The sequence below is a fragment of the Neomonachus schauinslandi genome, chromosome 4, assembly GCF_002201575.2.
Source record: "Neomonachus schauinslandi chromosome 4, ASM220157v2, whole genome shotgun sequence".
In the NCBI taxonomy this organism is placed as follows: Eukaryota; Metazoa; Chordata; class Mammalia; order Carnivora; family Phocidae; genus Neomonachus; species Neomonachus schauinslandi.
In genome coordinates this window covers 34,305,039-34,320,341 of record NC_058406.1, presented here as the reverse complement: position 1 = coordinate 34,320,341, position 15,303 = coordinate 34,305,039, and the positions used below count along the sequence as shown (strand labels likewise).

General features: G+C 44.7%; 1 protein-coding gene across 1 annotated transcript; it reads right to left on the bottom strand.

Annotated features, from left to right (window-relative positions):
* Positions 1-10,266: 10,266 nt before the first annotated feature.
* On the bottom strand, positions 10,267-14,747 carry LOC110575441 (HIG1 domain family member 1A, mitochondrial-like). The gene is made up of 2 exons (XM_044913832.1): positions 14,730-14,747; positions 10,267-10,566 (listed from the first exon to the last, which is right to left on the bottom strand). The coding sequence occupies exons 1-2, from the start codon at positions 14,745-14,747 to the stop codon at positions 10,267-10,269; spliced, it is 318 nt and encodes a 105-aa protein (XP_044769767.1).
* Between the last annotated feature and the right edge of the window lie 556 nt (positions 14,748-15,303).

Sequence of the window (15,303 nt, the reverse complement as noted above, 5' to 3'; positions counted from 1 at the left end):
GGGAAGAAATCTTTGAAGAGATACCTAACCTGAGTCTAGAGAACAAGAAGGAACAAACTATGTCAAAATGGAGGGTAGGAAGGTGGGAGCATCCCAGATTAAGATCTGAGGACTGTGTGTGCAAAGACCCTGAGGCAGGAAAGAACTTGATCTTGTTTGAAGAACTGAAAGAAGCCATTGTGGCTGGAAAGCAAGAGGAGAGGGGTGAGAACACGTAGCATCTTCTAGCCCATAGTAAATAATTTTGGCTTTGATTGTAAAAAGAAGTCTTTGAAGAATTTTAAGCAGAGGAGTGACAAGTTCTGAGTTACATTTGATTTTATGTCTATCAGGCTTGCTGATACGTGGACAACTGATTTGAAGAGGGAAGACTGGAAATGAGATCATTTAGCAAGGCAAGAGATTATGCTGGCCTAGCCTGGGGAAGGGATAATGTAAATGCAGCTAAGAGAATGGCTTAAAGTTGGGGAGGTGATATGAATGGGTCTTGCCGAAGGGTTGGATATGGGGGTGAAAGAGAAGGGGTATGGGCACCTGGGTGGCTCATTTGGTTAAGCGACTGCTTTCGGCTCAGGTCATGATCCTGGAGTCCCTGGATCGAGTCCCGCATCGGGCTCCCTGCTCGGCAGGGAGCCTGCTTCTCCCTCTGACCCTCCCCCCTCTCATGTGCTCTCTCTCTCTCATTCTGTCTCAAATAAATAAATAAATAAGTAAATCTTTAAAAAAAAAAAAAGAAAAAAAGAAAGAGAAGGGGTAATCGTGGTTGTTTCTGGCTAGAGCAACTGGGTAGGTAGATGATGAACTATTTCCTGAAATGGAGTGGGGTTGTAAAGGAAACAGGTGTGTGTATGGGGGGTAAATTTCATTTTGGTTATGTTGAGTATGAGATGTCTGCAAGACTTCGGAGTGTAAGTTTCAAGTGAGCGATGGATACACAAGCTAAGAGCTCAGGGAGAGATCAAGGTCAGAGATAGAGATTTGGTAGTCATTTTTATGTAGATGTATTTACTGTCGTGGAACTGAATGAGATCTGGAAGAACATTCATAATTGAGCCATGGAGCAGGCCAGCATTTCGAGGTAGGGCGGAGAGGAGCAGCAAAGGAGATGAGATTAGAGTGGTTTGAAGGGTGAAGAAAACCAGGGAGGAGAAGCCTGGGAAAGAGTGAGGAAGGAGGAAGGAAATCAGGAGAGCTGTGGGAAGGGCAGGTAAGATGAGGACATAGAAATATCCTTTGCTAGGGGCGCCTGGGTGGCTCAGTCGTTAAGCGTCTGCCTTCGGCTTGGGTCATGATCCCAGGGTCCTGGGATTGAGCCCCACATCAGGCTCCCTGCTCGGCCGGAAGCCTGCTTCTCCCTCTCCCACTCCCCCTGTTCGTGTTCCCTCTCTAGCTGTCTCTCTGTCTGTCAAATAAATAAATAAAATCTTAAAAAAAAAAAAGAAATATCCTTTGCTAGCGTTTAAGGCATTGGTGACCTTGAACAGTTTTGGCAAAGTATTGAGGGTAAGAGCCAGACTAGAGAGAGTAGAAGTGGGATATTGTTTAGGGATACATACATATGTAATAAAGGAATAAAGATATACTTGGGTAAGATAAACACTAAAGATTTGGGAGAGCAGTTGCCTCTGGCAGAGAGGGTAATGAGATTGGAGAGGGTATTGCAACAAAATAGAAATTTTATTTTTTTACATGAATCATGCGTATACACGAGTGTTCATTATGTTATTTTCTCTACCTCCTGTGTTAGGAAGCCGATGTAAATTTGGACCTTTTTTGCTTTTTATACCTGTGGGTCCAGGCAGTTGCATACTTTCTGGCTGCTTCCCAAGGCCTATGTAGAACCCTTGGGGCACATGGGTTTTTGCAAGAGGGCTTATTTCCAGTTCCTCAATCTTGGGCAGATCCAGTGAATTTTTCCTGGCCCTACATTGGTAATAAAACTCCTCCCCTCCTGTTGTAGGAACCGAAAGTCAAGAAATTAACATGGAAAGGGGCGCCTGGGTGGCTCAGTTGGTTAAGTGTCTGACTTTGGCTCAGGTCATGATCTCAGAGTCCTGGGATCCAGCCCTTCTCAGGGTCCTGAGATCCAGCCCTGTGTGAGGGTCCGCGCTCAGCAGGGAGTCTGCAACCCCCCCCTCACCCCCCCTGCTCTTGGGCTCTCTGTCTCTCTCTCAAATAAATAAAATCTTCAAAAAAAATTAACATGGAGTGGTCCAAAACCAGTAAAAGCCACAGGAAACTCAGTTCCCAAAGTCGGGAATTCTTTTGTGCTAAAAAGGAGGACAGAAGTCAGAGCAGCAAGGGAGCTGACCCTGGAGAGGCCCATGGTCTGAGAATAATGAAACCTCTAGGACCTTAGAAAATACAAAGCCATTAGATTAGGGATACATATGTCAGGGACTCCAGCATATTACTACAGACACATTACCATGACAGGAAAAAAAAAAAAAAGCCCTCTGCTCCTTGAACTGGTAATAAAACAATCAGAGTCTATGAAATTGATATGCTTAGGGCGCCTGGGTGGCTCATTCGTTAAGCGTCTGCCTTCAGTTCAGGTCATGGTCCCAGGGTCCTGGGATCGATTCCCGCATCAGGCTCCCTGCTCAGCAGAAGCCTGCTTCTCCCTCCCCCATTCCCCCTGCTTGTGTTCCCTCTCTCGCTGTGTCTCTCTCTGTCAAATAAATAAATAAAATCTTTAAAAAAATAAAATAAATAAAATAAAATTGGTATACTTAATATCAAAAAGAAAGAATAAATCATTGTGGGGGTGCCAGCTGGCTCAGTTGGTAGAGCACATGACTGTTGGTCTCAGGGTTGTGAATTTGAGCCCCATGTTGGGTATTGAGATTACTTAAAAATAAAATCTTAGGGGGGCCTGGGTAGCTCAGTCGTTGGGCGTCTGCCTTCGGCTCAGGTCATGATCCCAGGGTCCTGGGATCGAGCCCCGCATCGGGCTGCCTGCTCGGCGGGAAGCCTGCTTCTCCCTCTCCCACTCCCCCTGCTTGTGTTCCCTCTCTTGCTGCATCTTTCTCTGTCGAAAAATAAATAAAATCTTTTTTTTTAAAGATTTTATTCATTTATTTGAGAGAGAGAGAGCACGAGCACAAGCAGTGGGAGTGGGAGAGGGAGAAAACGCTGAGCAGGGAGCCCGATCCCAGGACCCTGGGATCATGACCTGAGCCGAAGGCAGACACTTAACAACTGAGCCACCCAGGCACCCCAAAAAATAAATTAAATCTTATAAATAAATAAATAAAATCTAAAAAAAAAAAACCATTGTGAAAGGATAAAGCAATATATAAAAAGGAACAGACATAATTGAACAAAAATAACCAAAACTTTTTTAATAAAGGGCACTGAAATTAAAAAAAAAACTACAAAAACAATTCTGGAACTATACTGCAACTCCCAATGAAATAAATGATTTAGTGGATGGTAGGTGAAAGGTTACTGAGTACATGATGTTTGTAGGATGCCAGAGTATTGCTCCATAAATAATTTGCGTTAACAGTTTACAAAGGGAAAGCATACCTTTATATGGATGATGTGGCAGTCAGTACTGCAACCAAGTGATCAAACTTAGCATCACCAGTTATGGGGTGACCTGACATTATGTGTCTCTTGATAGGATATAATATGAACTACACAGCATCATCCAGGAGATAACAATGCCAAAAATATATAACCTAAATCCAGTCTTGTCCCTAGACTTGACTTCCTGCTTCCAGGAAATGCAGGGGATGGACGAACAAACTGAACAACACCAGGAGGAATAACAAGGCAAATTTAGAATGTAGGACACTACAAGATATTTAACCTGGTCTCTTCAAAAATTTCCTACCAAGATAAAAATACAAAGACTGTTCTAGATTAAAAGTTAATACAAACAACAACCAAACACAAATCATGAATCTTGATTGGATCATGGATTTAAAAAATTGGGGTTAGGGCGCCTGGGTGGCTCAGTTGGTTAAGCGACTGCCTTCGGCTCAGGTCATGATCCTGGAGTCCCAGGATCGAGTCCCGCATCGGGCTCCCTGCTCGGCAGGGAGTCTGCTTCTCCCTCTGACCCTCCTCCCTCTCATGCTCTCTGTCTCTCATTCTCTCTCTCAAAAAAAAAAAAAAAAAAAAAATCTTTAAAAAAAAATTGGGAGTAACTGGGGAAATTTGAATACGTAATAGGTATGAAAGATTTTAGGGAATTATTTCTAATTTACTTAAGTATAATAATGATACCATGATTATGTGAGAGAATGTTCTTATTCTTGGGAGATGCATGCTGAAATACTTAGAGCTAAAGAGTCATGCTGTTTGCAACTTTTTTTTTTTTTTTTTTTTAAGATTTTATTTATTTATTTGACAGACAGAGAGCACAAGTAGGCAGAGCGGCAGGCAGAGGGAGAGGGAGAAGCAGGCTCTCTGCTGAGCAGGGAGCCTGACGTGGGGCTCGATCCCAGGACCCTGGGATCATGACCCAAGCCGAAGGCAGACGCTCAACCGACTTAGCCACCCGGGTGCCCCTGCAACTTTTTTTTTTAAAGATTTTATTTATTTATTTATTTGACAGAGAGATACAGTGAGAGCAGGAACACAAGCAGGGGGAATGGGAAAGGGAGAAGCAGGCTTCCTGTGGAGCAGGGAGCAGATGCAGGACTCAATCCCAGGACCCTGGGATCATGACCTGAGCTGAAGGCAGACGACGCTTAATGACTGAGCCACCCAGGTGCCCCTGATTTCTGCAACTTTCAAATAGTTCAGAAAAAATAATGAAAACCAGGATATGTCACCCTAAAACGTGCCTCTTTCACATAAGAATTATTTTGAGTTGAAGCCAATTATGAAGCAGCATATACAGGAAAAGTTCTCTCTACCCTTCCCCTTTCTGCCTAAAGGCAGAATATAAATTTTCCTTTATTGGGGAGGAGACTGTAGACTCTTATCCACCCAGTGATGGCATCAGAGGAATCTGCAAACAAACCTTACTCCATTAGTCTCCCCCATATATTTATCTTCCCACAGTTTCCTGTTCTTGGACCCTAAAAACTTTTTCCTTTGCCCTGTTATTTCTCTACAAATTTATCATTCTTTGTTGAAGATGCTATATAAGCCCAAGTTCAAGCCACCTCTTTGAGTTACTTATCCCTGAAGATTCTCCCATGTATACAGGAGATATACATGTTAATGAACTTCTGTCTGCTTTTCTCTTATTACTCTTTTTTTTTTTAAAGTAGGCTCCATGCCCAGTGTGGGGCTTGAACTCAGGATCTTGAGATTGAGAGTCGCATGCTGTATAGACTGAGTCAGCCAGGTGCCCCCACCCCCTGCTTTTTTAATCTGTCTTTTGTTACAGAGCCCCAACTGAGAACCTAGAAGGATAGAAAGAAAAAGATTTTTCTTTCTCTATAACATACAAATAAGCTAAAGGTAAGATGGCACAATGTTAAGAGCTGTTGAATCAGGTTGGTGGGTATATAGCTGGGTGCTATAGTAATCCTTCAACTTTATTGTCTGTATGAAATTGTTCATAATAAAAGTGGGGGAAATTACTAAATGGGGCAGATAAGATGGTGAACTAATCTAGACTGATAGTGGTAGCTCCTTCCGCCAAAACCTGAAGATGCCTCAGAAGTGAAAGTCTGATATTTGTTTTAAAATAATTCAGGGGTTGGGGCGCCTGGGTGGCTCAGTCATTAGGCATGTGCCTTGGGCTCAGGTCATGATCCCGGGGTCCTGGGATCGAGCCCCGCATCGGGCTCCCTGCTCCGCGGGCTCCCTGCTCCGCTGGAAGCCTGCCTCTCCCTCTCCCACTCCCCCTGCTTGTGTTCCCTCTCTCGTGTTCTCTCTGTCAAATAAATAAAATCTTTAAAAAATAATAATAATAATTCAGGGGTGCCTGTGTGGCTCAGTCGCGTTAAGCGTCTGCCTTCGGCTCAGGTCATGATCCGGGGGTCCTGGGATTGAGTCCCACATTAGGCTCCTTGCTCAGTGGGGAGCCTGCTTCTCCCTCTGCCTGCCGCTCCCCCTGCTTGTGCGCTCTCTCTCTGACATATAAATAAAAATCTTTAAAAAAAATAATCCAATAATCCAGCAGACCAGCAGTGTGGGGTGGGGATGTAGGAAATAATCGTGGCCTTGAAGTGATGATCATGGGTGCTGGGTGATGGAAATGGCATCCTTGCACTTTTGTTTGCTTGAAATTTTCTACTTAACAGCAACAAAGAAGAAGGAGGAGGAGGAGAAACAGGAGTGAAAAGAGGTTGAGTATTTGAGAAACTAAAGGAAAAACTGAGAAATCCATGAGGAGGCTGGTTGGGACCAGTTGTGGGGACTGTGATGGCAGCCAGAGGGGAAGAGGATCAGGTGCCTGAGTAGGGGTGAGGCTGAGGGAGAGTTTTCAGTTGTGCTCCCCACTGCCCCGCCCCTCCCTACCCCCACTCCTCAGGGCCCTGAGTGGATAGTTACATGCCTCATTGCTGTGTACGAGGCAGGAAGCCAGCAGCATCGTCCAGTACTCCATCCTGGCTAGGTAGGGCTAGACCAGTGGACCTTAAACATTACTTCTCTACCTCCTTCTCCGTATCTTAGGGTCTGGACTTCAGCCTTTCCCTGCCAAGTTCACTGACATCCCCAAAGTAATACGAACTCAAAGGGGAACACATTTGCAATAAAAGAAAAACAAACTGAGAAACTGATAATCGATGAGGCCAACTTACTCGACCTGAGTTTATTATTTTTTTTTTTTAAAGATTTTATTTATTTATTCATGAGAGACAGAGAGAGAGACAGAGAGAGAGAGAGAGAAGCAGAGGGAGAGGCAGGCTCCCAAGGAGCAGGGAGCCTGATGCGGGACTCGATCCCAGGACCCTGGGATCATGACCTGAGCCGAAGGCAGACGCTTAACCGTCTGAGCCACCCAGGCGCCCCTCGACCTGAGTTTAAAGTAAGCTTAATAAATACGCTCAACAAATAAGGGAGGACATTGTTAACATAAGGCAGGAACAAACAGGAAGAATCAGTTGGAAATACTAGTTATGAAAACTTTAACAGTTGAGGGCCTCCTGGGTGGCTCAGTCGTTAAGCGTCTGCCTTTGGCTCAGGTCATGATCCCAGGGTCCTGGGATCGAGTCCCGCATCGGGTTCCCTGCTCTGCGGGGAGCCTGCTTCTCCCTCTCCCACTCCCCCTGCTTGTGTTCTCTCTCGCTGTGTCTCTCTCTGTCAAATAAATAAAATCTTAAAAAACAGAGAGAGAGAAAACTTTAATAGTTGAAATCCATACATGGACTGAAGAGCAGAATGGTTACAGCCAAAATGAAACAATGAGCAACAACATCAGGGTGAGGATTCACCCCAAAGGCATTGGGAAATGATGAAGAAAACAAGAAAGATTGAAAACAAATGAGCCAGTTGTTTGTGACACACACACTGTTGCTGGCTAATCTAACAGCTATTCCCAGCTTCCGTACTCATGTCTACATTAGAGCCTGGAAGAACTAAATAACTCGCTTTCCTAGATTCCCATGCAATGAGAGCTGGCCATGTGACACAGTCCTGGCCAATGAGATGTAAGCAGGAATGTTCTGGGGGCTTCTGGGCGGGATATGTTGTTTTCTAATAGAAGGGAATGAAATGACATCGACGATGGTTTGCTCGTAACATATCCTCTTTTTTTCTTGCCGTGGACATGGCTATTCTGTTTGGAGTTGTGTCAGCTGCCTTGTGATCATGAAGTAGGTTGATAATCATGCAAAAACCCAACACACTCAGGACAGCCAAGTAGGAGAGAAGAGCCCCAGGGTTCTTGGAGGCTGAGCAGCTGAATCAAAGTCAGCAACCACCTCCATCAAGACTCCTTGTGTAAATACAAAACCAAACAAAGCAAAACAAAACCTACCTGTTTAAGCCATCTTTATTCATGTTTTCTTTAACCTGCAGCTGAAAACATTCCTGATACTTTGTTCAATAATTTGGGAAAGAGCTACAAAGTTGAGATTCAAAAAAATAAGAGAGGGAGAAAAAGGCAGAAATCTGTGAAAAAGAGATTTAAAAAAGAATTTAAAAAAATTTAGTTGTTTAGAGGGCTGCTTGGCTGGCAGAAATTGAAATGAGAAAAAATCTTTCATCTCCAAAGCACAAAGCTAAAGTGGATACAGATAAATTCTCCCAAACTTTCCAGGAGTAATTAACTCCTAATTTATACCAGTAGTTTCAGCCATCTGGAGCAACATAAAACTGGATCCATAACTGACACCATACACCAGAATAAATCTCAAGCCAAAAACAGTGGTTTAAGGCACCTGGGTGGCTCAGTTGGTTGTGTCTGGCTCTTGATTTCATCTCATGATCTCAGGGTTGTGAGATCAAGCCACATGGGGTTCCATGCTGGGTGTGGAGGCTGCTTAAGATTCTCTCTTTCTTGCTGTACCCCTCCATCCCCTAAAAAAGCAAAACAAAAAACCCCCCAGTGATTTAAACGTGAAAAAAAGAAACTACATGAAGCAGTAGCAGAAAACATGACTGAATTTCTTAAATAGTATGTATGAAGAAAGCTTTTTAAACTATGACTTGAAATCTAGAAGAAAAGAAGATTGACAAACACAAAAACCACTTTTGGTTGGCAAAAATGAAAACTAGGAGAAATTATTAACAATTTACATGGCAGATAAAGGACAAATACCTTTAATACATAACAAGCTCTTTAAAATATTAAAATTAAGGGAAGCATTTCCTTTCTGTGATGCATGACTGAGAGATGGTAGTGCAGGTTTCCAAGAAAAATTGAGGGGGTAAGAGAAAGAGTGAAAACCCAACAGAAAAACGGGCAAAAGACTTAAATAGGAAATATATGTACAAAATAGATCCACAAATGACCTTAAACATATGAAAACATACCCGGCTTCATTTATAAAAAAGAGAAATACAGATTAAAACTATACTGAGATATCATTTTAGATGGGTAGAAATTTTAAAACTTGACAATATCCTGTTAGCAAATCTGTGGAGAAACAGATATATCCTCATACATTGCTAGAGGAAGCACACATTGTATAAAATGAAATTTTGGCAATATCTAACCCCAACATTTACGATTCTTACAGAGAAAATAAACTTCATACATTTAAGAAGTGTTTTTCATTTACCTTTGCATTAGTACTTAAAATATACATTTCTATTTCAAGGTAACATTTAAAAATTAACCTAATACAGGGGCGCCTGGGTGGCTCAGTTGTTAAGCGTCTGCCTTCGGCTCAGGTCATGATCCCAGAGTCCTGGAATCGAGCCCCGCATCTGGCTCCCTGCTCCGCGGGGAAGCCTGCTTCTCCCTCTCCCACTCCCCCTGCTTGTGTTCCCTCTCTTGCTCTCTCTCTGTCATATAAATAAATAAAATCTTTAAAAAAATTAATCTAGGGGCGCCTGGGTGGCTCAGTCGTTAAGCATCTGCCCTCGGCTCAGGTCATGATCCCAGGGTCCTGGGATTGAGCCCCTGCATCGGGCTCTCTGCTCCGCGGGAAGCCTGCTTCTCCCTCTCCCTCTCCCACTCCCCCTGCTTGTGTTTCTGCTATTGCTATCTTTCTCTGTCAAATAAATAAATAAAATCTTTAAAAAAAAATTAATCTAATACAACAGCAGCATAAATATAACTCTGCAATTACAAAAAAAAGCTAAACTGGGATCCATAGATAAGTTATTCTCATGTTCACAGGTATGATTCTGAAATAAATACTACTTGTAAGCAGCTGTTATCGGCTTTTTAGGTTTGGTTTAAATACACGTATTTTCAGTTGTGGGGAAGCTTATATTATATTCCATGCAGTGTCCTGAAAGGGTTAAGAGCCAACCAGCCCTAAAAACTGCAGTACTCAATCAGTCTGCAAAATAGGCAGAAAAAAAAGTTAAATTAAACAGGATTCCTACATAACTTCAAAAGCAACTAGAGTACTTCAGGATTGGCAAATTGTCCTCTTTATAACTGATTTTATCAGAAGGGTTTAAGAAGAAGCATATTATACCACTATCGAGTACATTTAAAAGTGACATGTTTCTTTTGTGTTAATTTGACTCCCCTGAATGACCTAGCTAGTTAACTGGTCACTAGTAATTTGGTTACCAGGTAATTCAAGCCTGCAAGAAAGGAAGCCAAAATTTAAATTACCGTGTTATTGTCTGACCCATTCAGACGATTTATTTTCAACATAAACATACAAACTCAATATGAGATTCCTAACTAAAGCAAGCACCACCAACAAAACCAAGACAACTTCTCTTCTTCTAAGGTTTAGGCTTTGCCCAGAATTCCTTATACACGGAATGGCTTGTACCAAGGGTCATTGCTCCCATGACAAAGCCTTGGGCTGCCACACACATGGGGATCAGGTGAACAGACATTTTAGTATTTCCCCTGCACTTCAATTTATATAATCCATATGCAACGATTGCTGCAAGCCCCGCCATTCCAATGGAAACAAAGGGTGCCTCTCTAGCTTTCCAGATAAGTTTAGATCCCTGATCTTCGTCATGTGAAGAAAGAGAAACATCTGTGCCGGTTGATATAGGGGCTGCAGAATCCTCCTACAATTACAGGACTTAGGCTCCAACTCAGCATGTGACTCTTGATCTCAGGGTTGTGAGTTCAAGCCCCAGGTTGGACGTAGAGATTACTTACAAAAAAAAAAAGATACAGACCCACAAATATGGAAAAAAACATATGCACAAGTTATTAGATGTAGTATTATTTTTTTAAAAGACTTATTTATTTATTTGACAGGTGGATGGAAGGGCAGAGGCTCCAAAATGGAGGAAAGAAATCTATAGGAGGTTTTCCTTTACAATCACATCTAAAGCACATTTGAAGATATGTTCATATCTATTAAATGGTAGTACTGGGTATGTTTTTGTCCTCTGTACTTTTCTGTGGAGTTAGAAATAATTCATGACAATTTTTTTTTTTTTAATTTGAGAGAGAGAGAGAATGAATCTTAAGCAGGTCCCCCATTTTGGGACTCAATCTCACAACCTCGAGATCATGACCTGAGCTGAAATCAGGAATCTGATGCTTAACCGACTGAGCCACCCAGGCACCCCTCATGACAATTTTTTAAAATAAAAATGAGAAATGAGGAAGGAGAGACAAGGATTAAAAAACTCTCTTTTGGGGCGCCTGGGTGGCTCAGTTGGTTAAACGACTGCCTTCAGCTCAGGTCATGATCCTGGAGTCCCAGGTCCTGCCTAGGGCTCCCTGCTCAGCAGGGAATCTGCTTCTCCCTCTGACCCTCCCCCCTCTCATGTACTCTCTCTCTCTCTTGTTCTCTCTCTCTCAAATAAATAAATAAAATCTTTAAAAAAAACCAACTGTCTTTTACTATAGAAATTATTTCACCTAGCAAAAAACGCATTTTGAAGTCTCTGAAGTTTGAATCAATTTCAAGATTTGTGAAGCATTATTTAGATAATTACATGAGTCATTTAAACAAAAGTCTAGGGCGCCTGGGTGGCTCAGTTGGTTAAGCGACTGCCTTCGGCTCAGGTCATGATCCTGGAGTCCCGGGATCGAGTCCCGCATTGGGCTCCCTGCTCGGCGGGGAGTCTGCTTCTCCCTCTCCCACTCCCCGTTTGTGTTCCCTCTCTCGTTGTGTCTTTCTCTGTCAAATAAATAAATAAAATCTTTAAAAAAAATAAACAAAAAAATAAACAAAAGTCTAGTGTGAAGATTAAGTCAAAATTGTACTAGTCAATGTAAATGCATCCACAGTGAAGGTTCTTTAAGGTGAAACTCAGTAGAAGCTATTTGTTTAGAATAAAAGTCCCATTTCTTCTCCTGTGGCTGCAGGAACATTTTTTTTTTATTAAGTTTATTTATTTAAGTAATCTCTACACCCAACCTGGGGCTGGAACTCATGACCCCAAGATGAAGAGTCACGTCTTCTCCAACTGAGCCAGCCAGGCGCCCCTTTTCTTACTCTTACAATGCCATTTTTTTTTTAAGATTTTATTTATTTATTTGAGAGAGAGAGAATGAGAGCGAGCAGGAGAGGGAAGAGGGTCAGAGGGAGAAGCAGACCCCCAGCTGAGCAGGGAGCCCGACGTGGGACTCGATCCCGGGACTCCAGGATCATGACTCGAGCTGAAGGCAGTTGCTTAAGCAGTGAGCCACCCAGGCGCCCTACAATGCCATTTTATTTATTTATTTTTTTTACATTCTTTTCAGTGCATTGTTTTTTTTAATTCCACTATAGTTAACAGTGTTGTTAGTTTCAGGTGCACAATACAGCGATTCAACACTGCCAGCCATCACCCCGTGCTCATCACACCAAGTGCCCTCCTTAATCCCCATAACCTATTTCACCCATTCCCCCCGCCCCCCAGGAAAAAAAATTTTTTTGTAAGATCTTATTTATTTATTTGACATAGAGAGAGAGAGACACAGCGAGAGAGGGAACACAAGCAGGGGGAGTGGGAGAGGGAGAAGCAGGCTTCCTGACGAGCAGGGAGCCCGATGTGGGGCTCGATCCCAGGACGCTGGGATCATGACCCAAGCCGAAGGCAGACGCTTAACGACTGAGCCACCCAGGCGCCCTGTTTTTAAGGAAGAGACTTGTGTCAGAACTTTTCCTGAAACAAAAACAGAGTGAAGTTGTTTTGTTGTGGTGTTCACTATATTCCCAAAGGAGAACGTGGTTGGAGGGTGAGCTGGCTATTTCCTTCCCTCTCCTCTCCCTCCTCCCTTTTTTTCCAGCTGGGAGAAAACGGAGCCTCCTGGGTCTGCAGGGACGACCCAGGGAGAGAGGAGAGTAGATGCCCCCGAAGGGGCCGCCGGTGGAAACCCGCAGGCTACAGGGGCTTGGAGGTGGCTCACGAGCCCTAGTGGACGAGGGCCAGCTGCTGGGGGCTCCGGTTTTTTTTGGGGGGGGTGGGTAGTTAGGGGGAATGGCTTCCGCCTTCTCAGACAAATCTGTGGCGAGGTCGTCTGCTAGGGGAGCTGGGGAAGGTGCGGGAAGGTTTCGCGAGAGAAGAAGGTATAGGGCGGGGGCCTCGGGCGTGGGGAAGCCGAGCCGACGAGGGACGTGTCAAGTAGGAGTGGGGCTTTCATCGGAGGGGCGGCTCAGCTGCTCCGGGGGACAGAGATGCTGAGAGGGTGGAAGGCTGGGGCTTCGCCGGCTGCGGAGAGGTAGGGGAGGCTGGAGGGCTGGAGCGCCGCCCGGGGGGTTCCAGCTCCGCGGCCCGTCACCACGGTGGGGTTTACGCGCACGCCTCCGCCCACCTGTCGCCGGAGTGACAGAGTCGGAGTCCGGGGCTTCCCTCGCACCCAAGGTGGACCACCATCCTCGCCACCACCCCCCCCCCGCACCGTTTAATTCCAGTCTCCTGGACCTTCTACCCTCGGTCCCCTGACCGGCTCCTTCCCTTCGGCGAGATTCTAACCTTAAAGGGGGGGGGGGGAGCGGAGGGCTAGCCTTCGATCTCCCGCCTTTCCAGAAACGGACTGTTGGGTCTGTCTGATTTTTCAGGGCCAGCCTTCTCAGGAGAGTTGCCCGCACCGCCCGCCCGCTTCCTGACCTCCGCTCCCCGCCAGCTCCCCGCAGCCCGGCTGCCGCCGCGCCCCCCTCCCTGGAAACCGCTCTGGCCAGGTCCCCGGCAACTGCGGCGCTGCTGAAGCCCACGGACCTGGCCGCCCCATCTCCCGCATTGGACACAACTGGCCACTCCTTCCTGAAACGTCTTTCCTGCCCTTGGTTTCGGTTTGGTTCACGCTCCTGGTTTTCCGCCAAGCCTTCCTAATTAATTGCACATGCTCCTGCCGAGGGGCTCCTGTAGGCTACTGTTTTTTGTTTTAGATTTTATTTATTTGTTTGAGAGAGAGAAAAAGAGAGCGAGCGAGCAAGTGGAGGGGCAGATGGAGAAGGAGAAACAGACTCACTGCTGAGCAAGGAGCCCAATGCAGGACTCGATCCCAGCACGCTGGGATCTTGACCTGAACCGAAGGCGGACGCTTAAACCGACTGAGCCACCCAGGCGCCCCCTGCCACTGTTTTTTAGGGATCTCTCCGAGTGGTTTGCCTCTCCTCACCTTGCACTCGTTCCTTGGGCAGTCTGAGCCATCATTTATTTCTCTCTGGCTTTACTGCTTCGTGTCCTAAGTTGTCTCTCAACTTCTTGCTCGCTATAATCTCCAAATCTGAGCCGGAGCAGCGGCTGTTCAGTGGTTCTCAATTTAGCCTGCATCGGAATCACCCGAGGATTGTAACCCAGACACTTGGGTCCCCCTTCCCCTGGTGACTCTGTAGGCCTGCGGTGAGGGCTGATCATTTGCATTTCTAACAAGTACCCAGGTATATTTGCTAGAGTTCTATAACAAAGCACCACAGACGGGGTGGTTTAAACCACAGAAATGAATTGTCTCACAGTTGTGGAAGCCTCAACTTAACTAATTACACCTGGAATGACCCTATTTCCAAATAAAGTCACATTCTGAGATACTGGGAATAAAGACTTCAACAAATGAATTTGGGGAGGCACAATTCAACTCATAACACCAATAACACCAGGTGATGCTGATGCTGCTTCAAACCACTAATCTGATCCTATTGTCCTTTAAAAAGTTTCAATTGCTCCCCATTGCCCTCATGGTAAGTGGAAGCTCTTTGCTTGGCATTGAAGGCCCATCAAAATCTGGGCCACTTGCCCTTTCACTACCCCGGCTTATGGTGCTGCCCCGAATGCCCTCACCACCCTACTTTGATGAATCCTTTCATGCTTGGCCCATGTGTCACTGAACATTCTGTTGTCAGTGCTCACCACACATTCTTAAGGCCCAGCACAGGGTTTGACACAGTGTTCAATATATTTTTGTCGAATGAATGCAAGAAGACAATTATTTTCAGGACTTAAAAAAGTTCAATTTTAATTTTTATTCAAGATAAATTTTACCTTGGAGTGTCAATTATAAAACAAAATGAAAACAACAACAAAAAATGAGACTGTTTGGACCAGGCGTCTATGTCCCTGCAAATCTGGCTTCTGCCCTGCCCTCTGGTGGTGACTCTAGGCCTAGCAGGAAAACGAACTAAGGAATTTACGGCAACCGGAGGCTGGTGACTAAGCTTCATTTACATACCCACAATGCATTGCACACGGTATTTCTTTTTCTAAAAACGGCTAGATTTTTTTTTTTTTTTCCCCCCCCCCCCCCCCCAGGAATCACACTGCCATCACAGAATTGCCTGAGATAAAGGCAGAAGTCACTGGCTCTTTTGGCTAAGTAACTACCATTGCTGTTCTAGGAGTGACAGTTACCCGTGGGCTGTGTGA